Genomic DNA, 23,133 nt, shown 5'->3' with positions numbered 1-23,133 from the left:
CAAAATAGCGGGGCCGGAATAGCCTGTTTGGCAGAGCACTGGGCCCATGACCAAGAGGTCGTGGGTTCGATCCCTGTCTGCCAAAGACTAATGCACGCTACATCTGTCGGGTCACAAAGTCCTCCATATTTCCATAACGAATCATACCTCTGGGGGCATTGACCCAGGTGGCTCCTTGTCTTCTGGATTGGTTGAAAATTACAAGGCTGCGGAGTTGAACGTTAGTAGTCGTAAACGCAAAATTGGGTCCGCTGTTCAACAACGGTTGTTCTTGGCATATGCCTGTTAAGTCCGAGGGATGCAATTGTTCTTGATTAACACAGGTTTGCCACATATTTAGTCAAGTTGATTGCAAATAGTATAATGATTTTAATCTAAACATTATGAAGCAGTAAATAGTTTTATCAGTAAACTTAATAACATATTAGAAAGAAAAAAGGTAAAAATCTTTAACATTCCAATTTATTGTCAACAATTTAAGATTAAAAGAAAGATATATTTAATTGAAAAAATTACAACCAGGGCACAAAACTAATGAGTGCCCGCGATTGCTAAATTTTTAATCAGACCATCATAGAATAAATAATCCATGGCCTCCCTGACCAGCAATCATTGTTAACTGCTAACTGTTTCAGTAATATGATTTTAAATAATAAAAAATAGCATATAGCACAAAATAGAATATTTCTTCATAATTAAAAATGAAGTTCCATTTGACAATTTCATATTCTATTATTGCTCATATTCTACATTATATTATTACCCAAATTGTCCATAAGCTATTCTCCATTAATTTTTCTACTCTCCATATTCTATGCTTTTATATTCTCTGAACTTATATTTCATTTAACATTCACACTATTAACTTAAAATAAAAATTCAAATAGACCATTGAAACTGTGTATGAATTAGGTAGTAATACATTTTAGTTACTTGTTCATTGTACCAGTGATTATATTTTCTTAATTTCTATCCATGATTACAATAAAGTATCAATCAGAACAAGTTGGAACTGGAGCCAACTCTAGAAAAATGGATTTTTCAATTATAAAGTGAATAAAAGTAAAAATTATTATTTTAAAAGAAAATAAAGCTTCAGGGTTAAAAAAAAAGATTTAACGAAACTAAAATCATGCATCTTTTTTAAAAGAAAACTAATTATTATTTGCCTTTCAGTTAATATTATTTTTCCAGCAACACCATTTTCATTCTTTAGTAATAAAACACGCCAAAAATGGAGAAAAGAAGTATGTATACATATTTCACAAAAAAATACAGTCAGACCCCGATTTAACGAACCCCTATTTAACGAATTTCGCGATTTAAAGAATTTTTTTTCAAGCCCAGCAAAAACAGAGTCAAAAAACCCTAATTAACGAATAATTAACCCCGAATTAACGAATTATTTCAGCATCCGGAAAAAATATTTTAATCAGAAAAATATTGCATTTTTTGTAATTGGCAGATTCTAAAGGGAAAAAAATCTTTCCTGGGAGGAATAAAATAGAAAAAGTGCATATTCGTCTCAAACAAAAGAAAAGCCCGCAACGGGGAAAAACAAAATTCGTCGTGGGTAGGTGGGCAGAAGGGCAGAGTCAATAAGACATTACACTTGCAAGGTCATTTTCCGGGGGTTTGTCACGTGAACTATGAGTCAAACAGGAAATTCCTTTCTTATCTTAGATAGTCGTTTATAACTAGTAAATTTTTTTGAACCCCGATTTTACGAATGACACCGATTTAACGAATAAAATTTCCGGTCCCGATGAATTCGTTAAATCGGGGTCCGACTGTATCTCAAAAAATTTTTAGCAAGCTGAGATGGCGTTCGCCTTCCAATGAAGTAAACCGGGATCAAATCCTGGCAATGGCTGGTCGATATAAATTCTGCATTCGGCTTGCCCCGACCACAATGCTGACGCAAAATATACTGAGTGATACCCCTTGCAGTCAGGTTAAACGTGGGAGGTTTTACTCTCCACGTAACGCATATACGGGTCAGTATGCTTAATTAATATGGGTAATACCTATTATATGAATTTAAAAAAAAAATTATTTACAAAAATTTCAAGTTAATGATAAATTTCAATATTATGTCTAGTGATGCTGAATACAGTTAATTTCCATTTGAATGGGATGAACTGCAAAAAAAAGGGTTTTGTTATGATTTTGTTTATTAATTTTGTCAGTATATATACTGCTCAGTTTTGTTCACAATTTCATTGCATTGATCAGTACCGAGCTATTGCTTTTTCATTTTATTAATCCTGTTCGAAGAGAGGATATTCAGCTAGTTGAAAATAAAAATATGTTGAATTGCAGTTATCAAAATTAGTTCGTTAAAAAATTAGTAAACTAACGTTTTTCGTTTCCCGAAACTCTGGCTTTTCCTCAAGTCAAAAGCAGGCTTTTGTTCAATACTAATCAGTATTTTAGTCAAATAGCTTCAACTAACCTACTATTGGATGTATTTTCTAACTTTTATGAAGTTTTTAATTTAATATATTAGCATTAAATTCTAACTTGAGATTCATTTAAACTGAAATGGTTGTAGTGATATAGCAGTAATAGCTTGTATATTAAGTAAATTGAGTACCTTGGATATATAATGCTATAAAATAGTTGCTTTCTCTATCATCTTCAAGAAAGGATAAATAAATGAGATACATTTTCTTTTGAATATATTTTTCTTTTCATTTATTTATTTTTCAGTGGTAAGTAAGAGTACAGCATATGTAAAAAGAATAAAATAGGAAGAAAAAAAATTAGTTTGATCAGAGTTTGAGAGAGAAGTTTGATCAGAGAATTTAAAGCATGTCTACTTCTTTTCGTTCTTACACAATAGACAAAGAGTATTGGTAGCCAGTTTGACTCTATGATGGTGCAATCACAAAAGGTCTATGACCGTTACTAGTGGCAACATCCTGAGAAAAGGAGCAGCTAAAAGTCTTGTTTGCTTAGTCAGCTGTAAAATAGAAGCATTTTTCTTGATAGAAAAATAGAAATCTTGTTACCTTAAAATTCTGCAGTGGGTCAGAATCCAATCTAAGACTTCAATTATATTAATAACTGAGAACTGTGCCAGAAAATAAAGAGTTTAATTAATTTTACGAATTTTAAAAGTATACAATTATATTTAATACATATTGCAAAATCAATGACTGAAATGTTAAGGCACAGAGATAGTCTTCAAATCAATTGAGAATCTGCATAAACCATTGTAGATACATCAGTCCTGGTAAACATATCTCACAGAAAAGCTTTTAGCAGACAATGCTGTGAGACTGTTCTCCGGGACAAATATGAAACAGAACAAACTACATTGTGAATACTAATTACTTTTTTAGATTAAAAACAAACTACATTTATTACAGAAAACTCCATATATGATCCAGGCAAAAGCTAGAAGAGGACAAGTTGCTTCAAATTACTATTGCAATTAAGATAACTTGTCAAGATTTCGACCAATGGTTAAGTATATAGTTAAAAGCCGAAGTCATAGATGTGGGGCACGACTGGGGAGCCGATTCGAAAACTCTTCGCAGTACATATTTCGGCTCTTATTAGACCAATCCTGGAATATGGGTATCCAGTTTATTGTTGTGCTTCTGAGACCTAACTTGAGAGGCTTGAACGGGTTCAGCTTAGTGCTGTGCGGATCATTACGGGTTTACGTAACAGCTGCCCCAACGATATTGTCCTCTTTGAGGCTGACTTACAACCGCTCAGTTTTCGAAGAAAATCAATGCTTGTCAAATATTATAACAAACTACTCAGTTTTGGTACTGGTAACCGAACGTCAGCTTTCCTTCACAGTTGGAGAAATAACCAAAGGCTCAAGAGAAACAGCCCTTTCAGTCTAGTGATCGGTGATAATTTGACTTCTGAAAATGTTGAGCCGCACTATCTGAACTCTTGTGTTGATCAAATCGAGGGACTCCAAGGAGTGTATTTCCACCCATTTCTTCCTGCACATGTCAGCAAATCTTCTGACGTTCCTGAGTATCTGAGACAAATTGCTCTTGAATTGATCAGCAGCATTCCGAGCGAGGCAACTCTTATTTATACAGATGGCAGTAGGAATGCCGATTCTTGTTCTGGCAGTGGAGTCTTCGTCAGATCCAATCACAGCTCTTACCATATCAAGTTGAGAAATCCTGATCACTGCTCTGTCTTTCGCAGCGAGCTGATCGCTATAGATGCTGGACTGGGCGCTGTGCTTACTTTTCCTGGATCAAATGACATCTGGATTTTGAGCGATAGTAGGAGTGCAATCCAGCACCTTTCGGATTGGCATGGGATGGGTGACAGTGATGGAGTTTCAATTTTAAACAAGCTGAAGACCCATTCTTTCTCCCATAATATACACTTGCAATGGATCCCATCTCATGTTGATGTTGAGGGTAATGAGATTGCAGACTCCTTGGCTAAGAGCAGAACTGATCTGCCCCTGCATTCTTCGGCGTCTCTGACTTTCTCGGAGCTCCACTCCCGTTTTAACAGGCTTCGTGATCCTGTGGCCCCTCCTGTTCATCATTGGTATCAGTGCAACCGCCCAGGTGACAGCCTGACCCTTCAGTGCAGTAGGTAGGATCAGACGGTTATATCAAGATTTCGAAGCGGTCACCTAAGAACTATGCTGTTCAGTAATGGTTCAAGAGTTTTCCCTGTTTGCACTAAGTGTAACGACCAACAAGCTACTCCTGAACATATACTTCAATAAATACACAAGTGGGCGACCTTTGTGCTAAAATACAAACTAAGGTAGACAACGTTAAAGAGCAACGTTTTTGTGCTATTATGTTGTTGCAACTATGTTGTTGCTGGCCCACATGGTTAGCTCCGCTAACCATGTGGGCCAGCAACAACATAGTTAAAAGCACAACTCTTCAAATTGTGAATCTAAAAGATTGCTTACAGTAGTTTGAATCATCTTGAATTACAGAGTGAAAAAGGGACATTTAACACAGATCTTCGAAAAAAGATGATTTTTCTAAAACTTGTCTATTAAGATGTTTATTGAATTTGTTACTTAATTAACGCATTAATTTACTATTCAGTCTCAACATTAGTTTTATACAAATTAATTACAGCTTTAAACACAGGAGAATGATCTTTTTGTGTAAACAACAATTTTTAAACACAATTTTTTTTAAAATTTATAAGATAGTTTTATAATATATAAAATAGTTTTAGTTTTAAATACATAAAACAGTTTAATATCTAAAATAATTTTTTTTGTACTTAGAATATTCTTAAAATAATAAAAACAGCAAGCATTCCGAGCTTATTTAGCAGAAAAACTTAACTTTAACTTACACATTTTAAATTTAAGCAGTGACTAGATTACGGAAACAAAATGAATGATGAATGACCACAGAAAATTCATAAACAAATCGAATAATAATCAAAGCAATAGAATAGATTAACATAATAGATAAATAAGTCAAATGTAGGAACTTTTTTTTATACCATAAAATTAGAAATATTGTAACACATACTAATAGTCGAAATCAAATAAAAAAAATATAAAGAAATAACAGTGGTTTACTCATCTAAATCAATAATATAGTTTAAAATAAAAACAATTACAATAATTAGACTGAATAATAGTATAACAGTAAGATAAATAAAATATAAAATTACTAACAGTACTAATCAGTAATTTTATAATAATAGTAATTTTACTATAGTAATAGTCAAATTACTGCTACTATAAAATTACAGATATAACACTAAGATAAATAAAATATTAAAAAAAAAGAACTGAAGATTAAGAGTATAAATTGGAATTTCTCTGAATGAAGAATCTAGAGAAAGTATGTGTGTCAGAGTGTGTAGCCAGATTTGTCAACCAAAAATATTCATCTTTTAAGCACTCACAAAAATATTTTAATCACTTTCCAAAAAAAAAAAATCATAATTAGGTTCTATGCAGTAATAAAATGCTTTTTTTTTTCTCTACCGTTTAAAGTTCTAAATTTATAAACATAAATCAATAAAATTCAGAAACTTTTTCAAAAACTGTACATAATCATCATAAAACAATTAGTTTCTGATAAATGTTGCAAAGAAAATTGTGAAAATCATGCATTTTTTTGTAATTTAGAACTACAATCGACTAGGCAAAGAAAAAAAATCTCTATTTAAAAGATAGAAAATTGAGCACTTTTTACAAACTACGAATAAAAAAGCACCTTTAAGGGCTTTTAAAAAATTTAAATAAAAAATAAGCACCTTTAAGCGTTCTTTAAAAACATCAACTTTGGAAAGTGGAGCAAAAGACAGAAGAATCTGCAAGCAAAATATGTTTTCCAACAACAAACCATTTTTTTAATACCTTAGCAGAGGAAAAATAATGTTCTTTATTTACTACTAATCACAGCACATTATTAAAATATATAATTTTAAGCATTTATTTTCAAATTGTCCCTTCTTCCATTAAGTTCTTCAACTCATAATAAGTTATTAAAAAATGTAACAAGAGTAGTTAAACGTTTATTTGCCCTTGAATCACAACAACAGCATTGCCACTGATAAGGACTCAGTCATCAACAAGCTTCATTTATAAGTCACCATCCTGAGCAGAACATCGTGGAGCTATAAGAAAGAAAAAAAAACATTTGAGTGAACCTAGGACATTTATTCTATAAATTTCACCTTTTTATGCCAAATTTTTTTTCCTCCTTAACATTGTCAGGGAGAAATTTCAGTAGATTTTAGAAAATAATATAAATTTCATGATAATTGTTGCACTAAATATTTAACACTTGGGGAATTTTAGGGATTGTTAAAGTCATTAAAATAGAAAAACTGCAATAGTTTCCAGTTATGATTGACATTAAACATACTTGAAATCTAATGTATTACGTTTACTCACAATTTCAAATAGTAATAGGCATTTAATTCATCAAAGATAGTTAAAAGATTTTATTTAAAAGAGAGTTCTGAATAAAAATAAACCAAACATTTTAGAACAAAAAAAGTTTTTAACTGATTTCTATGAATGAGATTCATTTCATTATGTATTGGTAATACTTATTTAAATATTTAGGCGATAATCTGTTCAAAAATTCTATTTCAGCAGAGATTTTTTTAGGAAACTTACTCGATTTCAAGCATTTTTCTAAAATGTACAAAAACCAAGACAATTTTAATTAAACCAGTAGACCAGGAGAAACGGGCAAAATCCAATACTACGCATTAGATATCCATCTAATATTAATTTGAATTCTTATGTCGAAGAGTTTTTTCTAAAACCTTGTTATCTTTAACTTTTTTTAAATAAAAAATGAATTTTTTCGTACAAATCACAAGATAAGTTTATAGTAAACCAATTATTGTCCATTTAGTGCATAATTATTTTTATCTTACATTTAAAAATAAAATTATCATTGTTGTATTTTTACTTATAATCAACTATCATTACATATTTATTATCATTACATTATACATTATCATTACATATTTAATAATAGTTATTCTTATGTTTCATGATTCTACCTTTTAGAGTCAGATTTTAGAATATATTTTTCTACTTTTTAGAACACATATTTAGTTCTGAACTTGTTATCGGGAAAACTCGTAAGTGTCCTTTCCACTTGGAGATATCTAGAGTATACTGTATATAAATTTTAAGCTACTATTTCTTATTAAAAAAAACCATTCTGACTTGCAGTTAAAAAAATAATGTAAGTGCTTGCGAACAACAACTGCTAATGTTTGATAACACGATAAGTACCAGTTCCAGGAAAAAAAATTTGCTTACATTTTTTTTAATAGATATTATTCAATATGTATAAATGTTATGCATAGTATTTTACATTCATGTGATCATTAAAATATAAAAAGCATCAGAAATGTTTCGATTTATTGGATAAAATGTTTGTGCATGCTTTTCTGAAGCATTGCATATAGAATAATATTGAGTTTAAAAAAAATTATACAAGTATTGTTACTTTTCTATTCTGCACAGAGATAATTTGGTGGTAAAAATTCAACTTAGTCCAAAAATAGATTTACAGGGTTAGTCACTCAAATCTGGAGAAAAAAAATTCCTGTACTTTCCCTGTATATATTATACACAATAGATTAAGAGAAATCACACAATTATTTTGCTCTTGAGTAGGACTGGGCTATAAATCGATATATCGCGACATATCGATTTAACGCCTATATCGGCAAACCGATACAGCAACTTTCATTCCAAGCGATGCATCAGAAATCTGATTTAAGCCGTCGGGTGAAGAAGACGATATAACGATATAGCGATATAACGATATAGCGATATAGCGATACACGCAAGGACTTTCTCTTACGTTCCGATGCCAACTCGCGCTGTGGAAGACGATATTGTTTCGTTATGTTGAGACGGCCTTGACTGATGAGCGGTAGAATCAGAATCAGTTTTGAGACCTTATATCGTTGTATCACATGTTCGTTTTCGCACCTTCGCGATTTGAAATCGTTTCTTGTAGATTATTTTCAATGGGATTAACTTCGTGATCGCCGTCGTAACCTTGTTCTGAACGCAATCTATTATTGAAAAGAATTTATAAAGAAAAGTTTCTTCATTAATTAGGTAAGTTTTTTATTTATTTTCGGACAAAACTTTTTTTATATTTTTAAATGTGAAAATTATCGGAAATCTAATTTAAGACACCCATAAGGAATTAAATTACAAAGTAAATAAATTTGTTAGGTTATTTTTTTACTTTCTTCTAATTTATTAAAAACCTTTCGGATAAAACTTCTAATAATTTAATGGGCTTCTATTACTGATTTTAAATTTATAAATCTTTAGTTGTTTTTATTTTTAGAAATAAAGTTAAAACAAAACTTATTTTTTGGACATAAGTCAATAAACTTTATTTGTTCAAAAGAATTTGAAAAGCTTGCGAATTTTATTCATTTCTTTTTTTTTTTTTTATTATCAATTACTCCTTCGTTTTATTAGAGAGTAAAATCATTATTTTCTTTTAATTTTCGTTTTATATTATTAGTTAATTAGCTAAATATATTACCGAATATCACAATTCTTTTGCTTTTATTTTTAAGAATTTAATTAAGAAACTTTGCCTTACTTTGTTTTTCGTTCGTTCATTATTTAATTTAATTTAATTATTTATATGAAATAATAATAAAAATAGTGTTCAAGAAGCATTTTTTTTCTAAAATTTATTTAGCTCTTTGTTTTAAGCATACAAATAATTTTTTAACGAACTTATTTTTTAAATTTTGTTCCTATGCTGTTAGGTAAATATATTGATAAATTTCACTTTTATTTATTTTTTTATTTTTAAACTAAGAAATCTTTTGTTATTTGCGTGATCATTTTTAGAAAATATAACAAAACTTGTGTTTACTTCTTCATTAAGAATTTGAACATTACGATCGAACTTAATAATTCTGTAATTATTTACGCATAATAGTACAAGCAAATATTGATTTGTTAAAAAAAGTTTCTTTTTTTAAAAAAAAAAATATTTTTAACACTTTGTTTTAAGTGTATAATGAATTTCTTAACAAACTTTTTTTTTTAATTTTTCAAATTTTCTTTCAATAATTTCAGCTAGATATCTTTATAAAATTCCCTTTTTATTTTTAAACTGAGAAATCTTTCAGAGAACGAAAATTTTAAGAAATTATTACAATTCTTATGTTTACTTTTTAGTTTAAAATTCGAACATTTTTAATTTTAAACTTCGGCTTTTGGTCAATCTAACTTTTATTTTAATTAAAATATATTTTGAAATTTTAAAATCAGCTTTTGTTTAATAACAATATTTTTTTTCATTAAGGCTGTTTTAGTGGTTAACTTAAATTAAGACTGCTTATACCTTATAAACGATAAAGTGCAAATATTTCATTCTGTATCTACACACATTTTTTCAATAAATATTTTAAGTAAGATTTGTATATCTTAGTCAATTTATTTAATATCTTTCTTTAGCAAAACATATATATTTTCAAATTTATAAATTGATTTAAATCAATATGCGTATAAAGTCTTGATAGAAATCTGACTTTCTGTGCCTTAAAGTAAATGAAATTCAAAAATACTATATCGCGATACATCGCTATATCGCGATGCAAAACTGACGATATATCACGATATATAATTTCTAATATCGCCCAGTCCTACTCTTGAGTGACCTAAATTAGGCTAACTATACTAGTTTTAAATGCTCAAAAAACTTAAAGAAATAAGGAAGAGCTTAACATACTTCAAACATATAATGCTATAGTAAATGAAATAAGTTAGTGTAGATGAAATATCATCTTTAAATATCTCATAGATTGCGCATTGAGTGGTCACCACTTGTTTAAAAGACTTAAATAAGAAATATAATTCCTTGCATTTCCCCAGTTTGTGACAAAAAACTTAAAATTCTCAGCATTTTTCCCTGTGGTTTTGGGTGATTTCCAGGTATTTTTTCAGGTTTCCCTTGTAGAGTGGAAACCCTGATTTAGAATATTATGTGACAGTTTTGAATTATAGAAAAAGAAGCCATTCTCATAATAAAAATGTCATGCAAAGACAAGTTAAGAAACATTACCTCAGAATAATTTCTTCTAAAAGAAAAAAAAAATTTGAGGGAAATTAGAGAATTATTATGAATAATTCCCTAATGTAATAAATGTAATTTGTGTTTCGCCTTTCCTAAAAATTGACAATTGTGACACTCCAGCTAGGATTTTGTTTTGATTTAGGTGATAAAAATGCATTAATTTAGGAAAAGTCTTGTAGCAAATAAAGAGCTATTTAATAATGACAGGGGTGATTGCGAGTCCTGAAAATTTCTTGAGTAAAATCACAAATGACGCATTTCAAAAAATTAATGTCTTTATAAATTTATATTGATATTTTCTAACATGAAATTTTAAATAAATTATATGCAGCATAGTTTAAATGAATAATTATGTATAAGTTTACTTTTATCTCTGATCACATTTATCATTCTGCCAGAAAAAATATATTTACAAATGAAAGAGATGCAAAGTATAAATTCTAGTTCTAATATTTGTAAATAAAATGTACAAGAACTTTTATACATAAATTTGATCGATGATTTATTGAAACTTCTTGACCTTGAATTTCTGGATTACGGTTAGCGAAAAATCCAGAATTTTTCCGAAACACAATCATCTTGGTAATTATATCTTTTCACTGCAACCAAAGTGTCAGGGCTAAAGAGAATAGAAGGGCTGGTTCACTCCTTTGAAGTATCTCTCGCCGCGCCGATCCTCCGACGTGACTCTAGTGACGTCACTTTGGCGCAAAGCTCGCACTTTTACTTCAAGAACGGAGCGTTTGGCCTTACTAGCTCTAACTAATAAAGGATAATTTTTTTTGCTAGATATTCTAAGACATTTGTTATTTTCTATAATGACTTTCCTCAGTTTTTGCAGTGAATTTACAAGAATTTAAAACTATTATCGAAATGCCAGTTTGCGCGATTGCAACTTGCAAAAATTCTGATACAAAAACAAAAGGAAAAAGTATAATTTTTCGCGTGTTCCTTAAAGTAAATGAACAACTATGTAAAGAATGGATTCCGAAATGACACAGTTAATATAAAACAGCGATATATTTATTCTGTCGTAAAGAACTTTTATAAAAATTCATTATCTAAATAGAAACCGCCTCGTTACTTCATAATGAAAGGCAGGTGAAAAGAATTACAAAATGGATAAAGTCAAAGAAAATTAAAATGTAAATAAAAAAGTATAAATAAAATATATAGTACATAGTTGAAATTCTCCTAATTTCATAACATATTTTTTAATGTAGTTACTCTAAATATTTATGATTTTTTTTTAAAAATTATATTCTCTTCAATTTAAATATCTATAAATTATATCATCGTAAATTTAAATAACTATAAACAATTGTAAAACTTCTAATGTCATTATGAACATAAATTATTATTTTGTTTCAGTAATTAGCGTTTAAGGTTGATGTTTCCTAATGATTAAGTATGAACAAATTGCTATTAACGACATATTTTAAAATCAGGGATTCTTAATTTAACTTAACTTATCGTTATAAAAGAATATGTAGATATATGTAGAAAAAGTGTCGATATATGCCTTCATTTTTCTTAATAGTTAAAGTTAAAACTGAACTTTTTAAAATAAAGTATTTATCGTGTCATTTTCACCAACTAGCAAAACATTTTTATAAGTTTAAAATGGTATTTTTTTAAATATAATAACCAAGAAAGTTTTTTTTAACTATGTTTATGAACGGAAATAATGTGTTAATTAAGTAAAGTTTGAAGGCTAATAACCAGAAAAAGTCTAACTTATTTTTACAAATAGAAAGATGCAAAGTTATCATATCTTTGCTTGCGATCTCCGAGATCTGTGGACACAGTGACGTCATGAGGAGGGAAATCGTAGCTTCAGCTCTAAGAGCGGAGTGAACTAGCCCTTCTATTCTCTTTAGCCCTGCCAAAGTGTAGCTTTCTTCCTTTGACAAATTTAAAATAGTACAAAAAGGTCTCCTTCAATCATGGGAGATAAAAGAAAAAACAAAATATAATAATTCATGAAAAAAAACAATTTTTAGTAAAATTTGAAAAATTCCCCATTCTCCCAAAATATTAGGGCATGCGTTGAATTAAATATTCAAATATAAAATAAATTGAAAAACCATATGAAAAATTACTTATTGTAGGGGTGCCCAAGCATTTTAAGTAAGTGCCATTTGCATGGCAGGTAGATTAACACAGGGTTGCACGCATATTTAGTCAAGTTAATTGCAAATATAATGATTTTAATCTAAACATTATGAAGCACTAAATAGTTTTATCAGTAAACTTAATAACATATTCGCAGAAAATTAAATACTTTTAACTATTTTAATTTATTTAAAACTAAAAAAAACTAATACTTTTTTTAAAAAACTTTTTCAATTTTTCACAAAAATTAATTTGTTTAATATATACGCATACATAAATATTGGAAGGGGAAATATAAATTCTAACCAAACAGAAGCTTAAAGAATGATAGATCAAAAAATATATGCATTTTATAGAGTAATATAAATTTGAATTAAATATTTTAATTAAAGAAAATTCATAATGTTTCAGCAAAAACCAAATCAAAAGAATTTTTTTTATTGCGTTCGGAAGCTCTTGTGGGCCGCACACCAACAGGTGGTGCACCCCAATAATTAGACTAAAGAAAAAGAGTTCTATGAATACACATTTTACATACCACAATAAGAATTCTGCTGCAGAGTTTTAGACCAATATGGAGCAAGCACTGAATGAGCAGAACCTGAAAAGCAATTTAATTTTAATAAAAGGCCAAAACATTTGATAAAAACTTGAAAATATTATTAAACTTTTTATTTATTTTTAACTAAAACAAGTATTACCACAGAATTTAAATTAATCTGAACTACAACCGGAGACAACATAGAAGCAACGGAGTTTCCAATTATACAAGGAAAAAAGGTAAAAATCTTTAACATTCCAATTTATTGTCAACAATTTAAGATTCAAAGAAAGATATCTTTAATTGAAAAAATTACTACCAGGGCTCAAAACTAATGAGTGCCCGCGATTGCTAAATTTTAAATCAGACCATCATAGAATAAATAATCCATGGCCTCCCTGACCAGCAATCATTGTTAATGAATGGTTAACTGCTAACTGTTTCAGTTATATGATTTTAAATAATAAAAAATAGCATATAGCACAAAATAGAATATTTCTTCATAATTAGGAATGAAGTTCCATTTGACAATTTCATATTTTTTTATTGCTCATATTCTACATTATATTATTATCCAAATTGTCCATAATCTATTCTCCATTAATTTTTCTATTCTCCATTAATTTTTCTACTCTCCATATTCTATGCTTTTATATTCTCTGAACTTCTATTTCATTTAACATTCACACTATTAACTTAAAATAAAAATTCAAATAGAGACAAGCAAATAGACCATTGAAACTGTGTATGAATTAGGTAGTAATACATTTTAGTTACTTGTTCATTGTACCAGTGATTATATTTTCTTAATTTCTATCCATGATTACAATAAAGTATCAATCAGAACAAGTTGGAACTGGAGCCAACTCTAGAACAATGGATTTTTCAATTATAAAGTGAATAAAAGTAAAAATTATTATTCTAAAAGAAAATAAAGCTTCAGGGTTAAAAAAAAAGATTTAACGAAACTAAAATCATGCATCTTTTTTAAAAGAAAACTAATTATTATTTGCCTTTCAGTTAATATTATTTTTCCAGCAACACCATTTTCATTCTTTAGTAATAAAACATGCCAAAGATGCAGAAAAGAAGTATGTATACATATATCACAAAAAAATATCTCAATAAATTTTTAGCAAGCTGAGATGGCTCAGGGGATAGAGCGTTCACCTTCCAATGAAGTAAACCGGGATCAAATCCTGGCAATGGCTGGTCGATATAAATTCCGCATTCGGCTTGCACCGACCACAATGCTGACGCAAAATATACTGAGTGGTAGATGGATCATGGGATAGAGTCCCCTTGCCGTCAGGTTAAACGTGGGAGGTTTTACTCTCCATGTAACGCATATACGGGTTAGTTCCATCAATAAGTCCTCCCACATTTGTCGCAATATTTGATTTAGGAGTTCCCTTGTCTTCTTGGTTGTGTTCAAAATTACAAAGTTGAACATTAGTAATCATAAACCCAAAATTGGAAAGGCTGCTCAACAAGGGTTATAAAAAAAATTTCAGAAAAAAAAATTTTACTCTTAAATTTATGATGAAAAGATAAATTCTCATATAAAAGATCAAGCAAATAAATAAAATATTAAAAATTCTTATCCTTTAAATAACCAGAGCTCAGATCCTTTCACTTCAAAAAGAATTCCTTTTAATACTCTGCATATTTTTAACATTTACACTTGTATTATTTCAAAAAAGGAGTTTAGAAAAATCAACTACACTGGGTTAAGCTTAAACAGCATTGCATACTCATACAAAAACGAAACAAACAAAGCACTTAAAAAAAGGAAATGAAAAAACATTTTAATAGCTTCTGTGACTACTCATTTTATAATAAGTCGTAATAGAAGCAATAATATATATTACACAATTAAAAATAACAATAACCTGAAAATGAAAACAACGGGCCTTGGCAGCAAAAATTAGCGGAAAATTTAATAATTTACGCTATTAGTGAAAAAACCAACCTTATATGATGGCCTCTCATCAAGTCTCTTACTTTCTCAAACATTTAATTCAGTGTGTTGTGACTAACTCATAACACAATTAAAAATTGTTAAAGTATTAAAGGTGACATGTTTTGAGCACTCAAAACATAGCCAATCATTCTCAAGACCTACCAAACTAAATAAGGAAACCAAAAAAAATTTTTTAAAGGAATAAATGCTAAGTGTCCAAAAAAAAAATTCAAAAATAAAAGTGAAAGACAAAAAAAAAACAAAAAAAAAATTACGATTGACAAGAGACATAACAGAGATGGGACTTTATCTGATTTATCTAAAGGCTGGTAACAAGAGTACTAAAACGATTTAAATTTTTCTTCTTATTTAAAGGTCATAAATTTTTTTGTTTTTCATTACGAAATATATTTTTTAGCTTCTGTCTTTTGAGATTATTTATTTCAAAAGAAAAATAGATCAACTGAGGCCTGGCTATATACCATCAAAAAAGCAAAAATTTCAAAATATCAACTTTTAATTTCATTTTGCATAATTATAAATTTAACATCAAATAATTAAGATAAGATAAATACCAGTAACTGGGTCCTCAGCTACTCCCAACCAGTAGTGCAAAGTAACGGGATATAAAGTCACACTGATTTCCAGCATCATCTTTGCAATCGAATTTGTCTCTTGCTAGTCACTATCACGCCAACTACCTCTGAAGATGTAGATAATAATTCATTTTAATTTTTTTTGAATGATTCAAACTCTTGCCTGAAAATTTAAGTACAACAGTAAATTATAACAGAATCATAAAAACTTACAGAAAATATCAAAATAAGTATTTTCAGAATGTTTTTTCTGAATTTGTAGAACATTAGTAAATTGTAATTTTTTTTAAGATTCTATGAAAATTGCTTAAATAGAACTACTTTTTAAAAATATTGATATCAAAATTTTTACTTTAATAATTTGATCTCTATTTTATTTTTCTTGAAAAAATAGATTAATATGGTATAAAAAAATTCATACCACATAATTAAAAAAATTTTCATCTACAACTAAATAAGAAAAAATAATAGATTATAAATATTTTTTTGTATGGAATTATGTTTGAGTAAACAGGTTTTATGAGTGGGTGCAATTTTTTTTAAAAATTTTCCTAAGTATTTTTGAAAATATGATTAAGAACACAAAAAGTGAAATTAACATTAAGGAGTCAAAACTTTGGAACGCTCTCCTGATCAAATTATGGGGATCATATTTTCCAGAGAGGGTTGCCACTCAAATCAGAAAAAACAAATTTCCTGTGTTTTCCCAGTACATATACGCAATATATTAAGAGGAAACACAATTACTGTGCTCTTTTGTGAGCTATATTAGGCAAACCACATTTATTAGTTTTAATGGCTGGAAAAACAGCTGAGCATACTTAAATAATGCTTTAGTAAATGAAATAGTTTAGTATAGCTGAAATATCATGGTTAAATATCCCATACATTACGCTTTGAGTGGTTACTATTTTTTAAAAGATAAAAATAAGAAACAAAATTCCTCGTATTTTCCCAGTTTGTAAAGAAAAAAGAAAAATCCCTGTTATTTTAGGTGATTTTTAAATTTCTGTATTTTCCAGGTTTTTCCTGTTCTTACTGTGGAGTGGCAACCCTGCCAGATTGCGGCTACCCCCTATATTTGGAAGGTTAAGAATGAAAAGATGCAAAAAAACATATTGCAGAGAAAATACATTTTTCTGTTTGATTTCGCAACTTAATTAATGACTAGCACAGGGGCGTACGCAAGGGGGGGGGTTAGGGGGTTAACCCCCCCCCCCTTGAGCTCAGACAAAGTGAATTTACAAAATAATACAGACAAAAATAAAAATTTTAGTAGAAATTTTGCGGGTTATTATTTTTTAAGACTATATATTTTTATTTGCCTTATGCCTACTTTTTTTTTCTCACGGTATTTCTCAGAATACTAATAAAACATTTACTATAATAGGGTTGTATTTTTGAAACCAAATTCACGTGATACTGTTACGGGCGAGCCCCGATCACTGGTTCCTTTCTGACCTGCCAGTCGCGATAGTTTTCGAGACTGGCTGGCATTCGCGAGGTCTGGAATCCTCGACGTTCTGTCGTCTTTGAGACAATTCGAGAATTTTGTAGATGCGGTTAAAAAAAATTATATGAAAGGGGGCTACATTTATTTTCGATTTTAGTCAGACTAAGAGTTATCTCTGCCGCTTGTCTGTCTTTCGGAGCTTGTTTCTAAATCTGTTTTGTTTTGGAGACACTGTGCTCGTTGAAGTTAATCATTCCAGCTCGAAACTTTGAGATCGTAGCTTAGCGGATATTTCTGTGCCAATATATATGTATATATTTTTGCTGTTCTTGGATCTTTAGGATGTCAAAAAGCAAGAATTTAACAATTTTTGATTACCTTGAGAAAAAATCATGACCTGAAATTAGTGAGGTGACAGCATCTAGTACCAATGTAAGTTTTTCTGTTGAACAGAAATGTGATACTTCCGTTGAAGAAAACGTTTCTAGCGTAACAGAATCTGATGAATGTGAAAGCGGCCCTCAAAGTGTTACTTCCCACCCATATGACATTGGACTTTTTTCAGAAGATAATACATGCAAGGATAAAAAACTGGATATACTTAAAAATGTTTGGGAACCCAATCCAGCATTTGTTTTTCCTGAAAAAGGAAAAAGAAAATTGAAATTTCAGTATAAATGGCTTTATCGCTGGAATTGGCTTGCATATTCAGAGGTTAAGGGTGGTGCTTTTTGCAAATTTTGTGTACTTTTCGCCCCAAGTGGTGCCGGTTCTGGAAAGCAACCTTTAGGCCAACTGTGCAATGTAAAATTTGACAACTGGAAAAATGCTGTAGAGCGATTTTCTGAACACGAGAAATGTCTTTATCACAAAAAATCGATCGAAACTGCTGGGACATTAAACGATATTTTATTTGGAAAGATGAAACCTGTGGATGAACAAGTTGACAGTGCAGCAAGCAGAAGAAAATTAGAAAATAGAAAAAACATTACTCCAATCATTGAAACCATCCTATTTTGTGGAAATCAAGGTCTCGCTCTAAGAGGACATAAGGATTCGGGAATAATTGCTGAACAACCAGGTGAAGAGAACGACGGAAATTTTCGGGCATTGCTTCGTTTCCGGAGTAAAAACGATTCGACTCTTAAGAACATTTTAGAGTCAAGCAGAAAAATGCTCAGTATACCAGCCCTCGATTTCAGAACGAAGTTATTGAGGTTTGCAATATTTTAATCCTGCAAAAACTAGTCAGCAAGATTAATGATGCAACTTGCTTTTCCATTCTTGCAGATGAAACAACTGATATTGCAGGTATAGAGCAATTATCATTATGCGTTCGATATGTCGATAAAGAAAATTTTAACATCACCGAACAGTTTTTACAATTCATTCTGGTGCATGACTTAACCGGAAAAGCAATAGCAACAACAATATTAGACCAATTACAGTCTAAGAAAGTTGATATAAAAAAGTTACGTGGACAAGGGTACGATGGTGCTGCATCAATGAGTGGAAAAATTAATGGATTGGATTGGATTGAATGTAGGGTTTAGTGGCACAAAGTCCAAAAGAGGACATGCTGCGCCAAACAATACGGTAAAAACAGTTCATAAGACATGATGCGTGCAACACTTAGTTATTCGTAGGAAAAATTAATGGTGTACAAGCCCACGTAAGAAGTATTGTCCCATCAGCACTCTATGTACATTGTTCTGCTCATAGCCTCAATTTGGATGTATCAAATGCATGCGAAATAACTGGCATTAGAAATTGCTTAGGGACAATTAAAACATTATACGACTTTTTAAATACGCCAAAAAGACAGTATGTCCTATCTTCAGCAATAGAGGAGATGGAAACCAGCTCTAAGAGGGAGAAAATTAAACAGCTATGTGCAACCCGTTGGATGGAAAGATACGACTCAGTAACCGCTGTGGTGGAACTTTTCGAGCCTATCGCCGAAACACTACAAAAATATCAGAATGGAAGGATAAGGTATCAGCTACCCAGGCTAATTCTTTACTGTGCACAGTATCTAATTGCCAGTTCGTAATATCTCTTTTGTGCATTTACAAAGTTTTTACCATAACAATCCATCTCTGTAGATACCTACAAAAAACAAGCATAGATTTGATAGAGGCAGTGAGTCTTGCAGAAGATGTCATTAAAGATCTAAAATTAATGCGTGAAAATGCCACTGAAACATTCTCTGAAATATTCAGCTCTTCTTCTCTTATGCTAACAAGCATTGGATCTTCCACTTCCATGCAAATCCCTAGAATAACAGGAGAAAAATCGCGATAATTTTCCCTCATCGACACCGGAAACATATTTCAGAGTTAGTGTTTTTATTCAATTTATAGAAAATTTTATAACACAATTAAACGTAAGATTTGTATCGGATCGTGATATTTTGAAAGGATTTCAATGTCTTCTACCTGCCGATCCTTTCATTTGCCAACCTTCAAACATAAAGGCTTTTGAAGCATTAGTGGAATTTTACGCTGGAGAATTGGATACCTGTAAAGAAAGCCTTAAGTCTGAACTAAAACTCTGGTATAAAAGATTAAAAAGGATTAGTGAAGACGGAGGTAGTGTTCCAAAAACTGCGGCGGATGCTCTTGGAATGTGCAATAAAGATATAACACCAAACATTTTCAAACTCCTAGAAATATTGGTCGTTCTATCTGTTTCAACGAATGCAAACGAAAGATCCTTTTCGACTTTGCGCCGTTTGAAGACTTATTTACGCAACTCAACGGGAAATAATAGAATGAATGGATTGGCGCTCTTAAGCATTCATAGAAAATTTACCCAGCTGTCGAAGACATTTTAAACGAACTTGCAAAAAAACCCCGTCGTTTGGATATTACAGTATAAATCAATAAATTTTTAGCGTGTTTGTATACTGGTTTAATTCCCTATTTGTTGGTAAGTCATTTTTTAGTTAAATTCATTGGTTTTCTATGGAATATTCAGATTTATATGGTTATTATTTAGGTAGCTGTTACAGTATGAGTAGTTTTTTCTGGCTTGATTTATTCCTACTTTTTAATAAAAATAAAATATTTTACCTCTTATTATAAAAAAAAATTATATTCTTAAACTTAAAAAATAAAAACAAAATTTAACTAAACAATGTTGTCGAAATAAAAAGTCAAAATTCTCTAGCTGTCAAAATTAGGGAAGTAATAGTGCTTTATTACATACTCGAATTTCTTTTAGTAATTTCTGAAAATTATGACCCCCTCCTCTTGAAAAAATTCTGCGTCTACTGCCTGGCAGTACACACTGCTTTGGCCTAATACACTGCTTTGGCCCGTGCTTCAGGTAAAAGGAAGGTGCTTATTGGCCTGTATGCATCAACCGAACGTCATCTGTTGGCTTGGGTCTAGTCCGGGGTCACTTACTCGTTAAAGGTGGAGATTGCTTTAGGGGTGCCTCGTTAGTCAGCATCAATGTTCAAGTAACAGATTGGTCTCAGTACCTATCTGTTATTTGCATCCCCTAAGTTGGACTCCGTGGTGGGTGGTGCTGAAGATGGAAAGATTTCTATGGCTGAAGATGGAAAGGTGTTGAGTTCCGCACACCACTTCATAAGCAGCGGAACAACACTTACACGGCACGCATACTATTACGAACTAGCCACTCCCTCTATCGGAGATCCACTGAAGCAGTAATAAAATGTAACCGTAACTCTTTACGCTTAGAACTGTTCTATGTTTATTTTTAGGCGAGGAGAAGTCCAAAGGAGCAAACGCTCCGATTCAAATTCATTATGCAAATTCCTCTGTAATTTTTCTGTAAATAGTCTTCTTTATAACTAATTAAACTCCTATTCTTATGTTAACTATTTCAGTTTTATTAAATTTCATCGTTTATTAGAAGAAAAACGGTCTCAAAAAGTTATTAGGTCACACCCGGACAATTAAGAACTGTAGGAAAGTAAGCTTTTTTACCTTAATATTATTATTAGTTTGAAAAGAAGAGAGGTTATTTTACATTTAGTGGCATCCCTGCCGGGATCTGGCCTTTCTTGAGGAATAAAAATAAGTTAACAAACGAGAAAGAATAGGAATCGAAAGTGAAAGTAATTGTTTATAAAACGAGCTCGTCAGAATCGATTGATTGATTGAATGTAGAGGTTTTATGGCACAAGATCCAAAGGAGGATATGCTGCGCCAAACAATTTGTTGAGTCAGATCTAATGGTAAATTACACACAATTATTTCATTGTCATAAATTAAATGAGACTAATAAAATTGTTTATCTCAAGACACGTATTTTTAAAAAAGTTCATCAAAATCGATAAATAGGGTAATTCTATAAAATACACATTTAAAGTAAAACGGTTCATGAATAAGAAATAAGAGTGAATAAAATCAGATAAAACAGTTATATACAATTTAAAATGCCAATAACTCGCAGAAATGCGAAAATGTTAGGATGATGAATTTCACCTAACAAATCACATAAAATAGAGTGCTGTTAAAAAGGGTAAGACGATGTCGGTTAAAACAAGGACAAATGGTTAAAATGTGATGAACCGTAAGTAAAACATTACAAGAGTCGCATTTGGGAGGAGATTCTCCAAACAACAGATGAGTGTGGCCGATTCTGAGACGATTTAGCTTTACATCTGCATTACGTAGACGCAATACAGGTAATGGATCTATATATGGTTTGATGTTATAGAGTTTATTTTGAGTTTGAAGGTCCCAATGCTGTTGCCAAAGGGACGAGATGAGCTGCCGAACATGAAGTTTAATGTCTGAGAATGGTACAGATATTGTTAATTCAGTAGTTGCAGATCGTGCTGCAGAATCAGCCAACTCATTCCCTGGTATACCGACGTGACTTGGTATCCAGCAAAATGAAATATCAAATCCCTTCTTGTGAAGAGCGATTAATAAATGATTAATGAAGCATAAGATTGGATGAGTATCGCTGCGAAAATTTTCTAACTGGCTCAAAACGCTCTTACTATCGGAGTATATCAAATACTTTCGTTCGGAGCGTGAAGAAATCAGCCGCAATGCCAAAAGGATGGCAACAGATTCAGCAGTGAAGACGGAGCAAATATCTAGGATCTTGTAGCTATGAGTATCATCAGCGATGATGACACCACAGCCTACGTACCCCGCCGATTTTGATCCGTCAGTATATACAGGCACATACTCAAAATATTGATGACGATGAGAATTGAATATTTGTTGACAAATGACGGATGCAACATTAGATTTACTGTACAACATAAATGGGGAATAAAATTGATATGGTGCGATGATCCAGGGTGGTATGAGAAGGTGATCTACTGATTGTGTTGTTATGTCACAAATGTCAAATGTTCGTATGATTGAGCGCACTCGAGCATGGAATGGACGGACGTGTGAAGGTCTAGCGTCATACAATCGTTCCAAGCTTAATGGAAAGACATCTTGCTTTAGAGGATGAGATTTGTAGGACTTCACACGATAGTAATATGCCAATGACAACTTCATGCGACGTAAATCGAGAGGTGATTGGTGACAAATAACATAAACTCTCAACTGGTGAAATGCGGAATGCACCACTACATATACGTAAAGCCGTATGATGTACTGTATCTAAACGCCTTAAGTTGGAAGCAGTAGCAGTACCATAGACTGCACAAGCGTAATCTATACGTGATAGTATTAACGCTTTGTACAGTCTGAGTAGGGCGATACGATCCGCCCCCCAAGAAGTATTCGACAAAACGCGTAATATATTCAAAGTCTTCTCACACCGTTTTCTTAGATGTAAAATATGAGGTTTAAAAGTGAGTTTGTGATCAAATATAACACCTAAAAACTTTAATTCGGATACAACGGGTATAGTAATGTTGTTAATAGATATAACATGATCAAAATGTA

General features: G+C 31.1%; 2 protein-coding genes across 2 annotated transcripts; both read right to left on the bottom strand.

Moving 5' to 3' along the window:
- Positions 1 to 6,343: 6,343 nt before the first annotated feature.
- Positions 6,344 to 16,138, bottom strand: LOC147802144 (phenazine biosynthesis-like domain-containing protein 1). The gene is made up of 3 exons (XM_087153660.1): positions 15,766 to 16,138; positions 13,225 to 13,287; positions 6,344 to 6,600 (listed from the first exon to the last, which is right to left on the bottom strand). The coding sequence occupies exons 1-3, from the start codon at positions 15,842 to 15,844 to the stop codon at positions 6,566 to 6,568; spliced, it is 177 nt and encodes a 58-aa protein (XP_087009786.1). The 5' UTR covers positions 15,845 to 16,138; the 3' UTR covers positions 6,344 to 6,565.
- Positions 16,139 to 21,699: 5,561 nt separating this feature from the next.
- LOC147802143 (uncharacterized) lies at positions 21,700 to 22,740 on the bottom strand. The gene has a single exon (XM_087153806.1). The coding sequence runs from the start codon at positions 22,738 to 22,740 to the stop codon at positions 21,700 to 21,702; it is 1,041 nt and encodes a 346-aa protein (XP_087009932.1).
- Between the last annotated feature and the right edge of the window lie 393 nt (positions 22,741 to 23,133).

The sequence above is a fragment of the Parasteatoda tepidariorum genome, chromosome 10 (assembly GCF_982258835.1).
Source record: "Parasteatoda tepidariorum strain Cologne lab strain chromosome 10, Ptep-v5.0, whole genome shotgun sequence".
Lineage (NCBI taxonomy): Eukaryota > Metazoa > Arthropoda > Arachnida > Araneae > Theridiidae > Parasteatoda > Parasteatoda tepidariorum.
The sequence above is the reverse complement of the archived record's forward strand: the minus strand, read 5'-3'. Positions and strand labels throughout refer to the sequence as shown.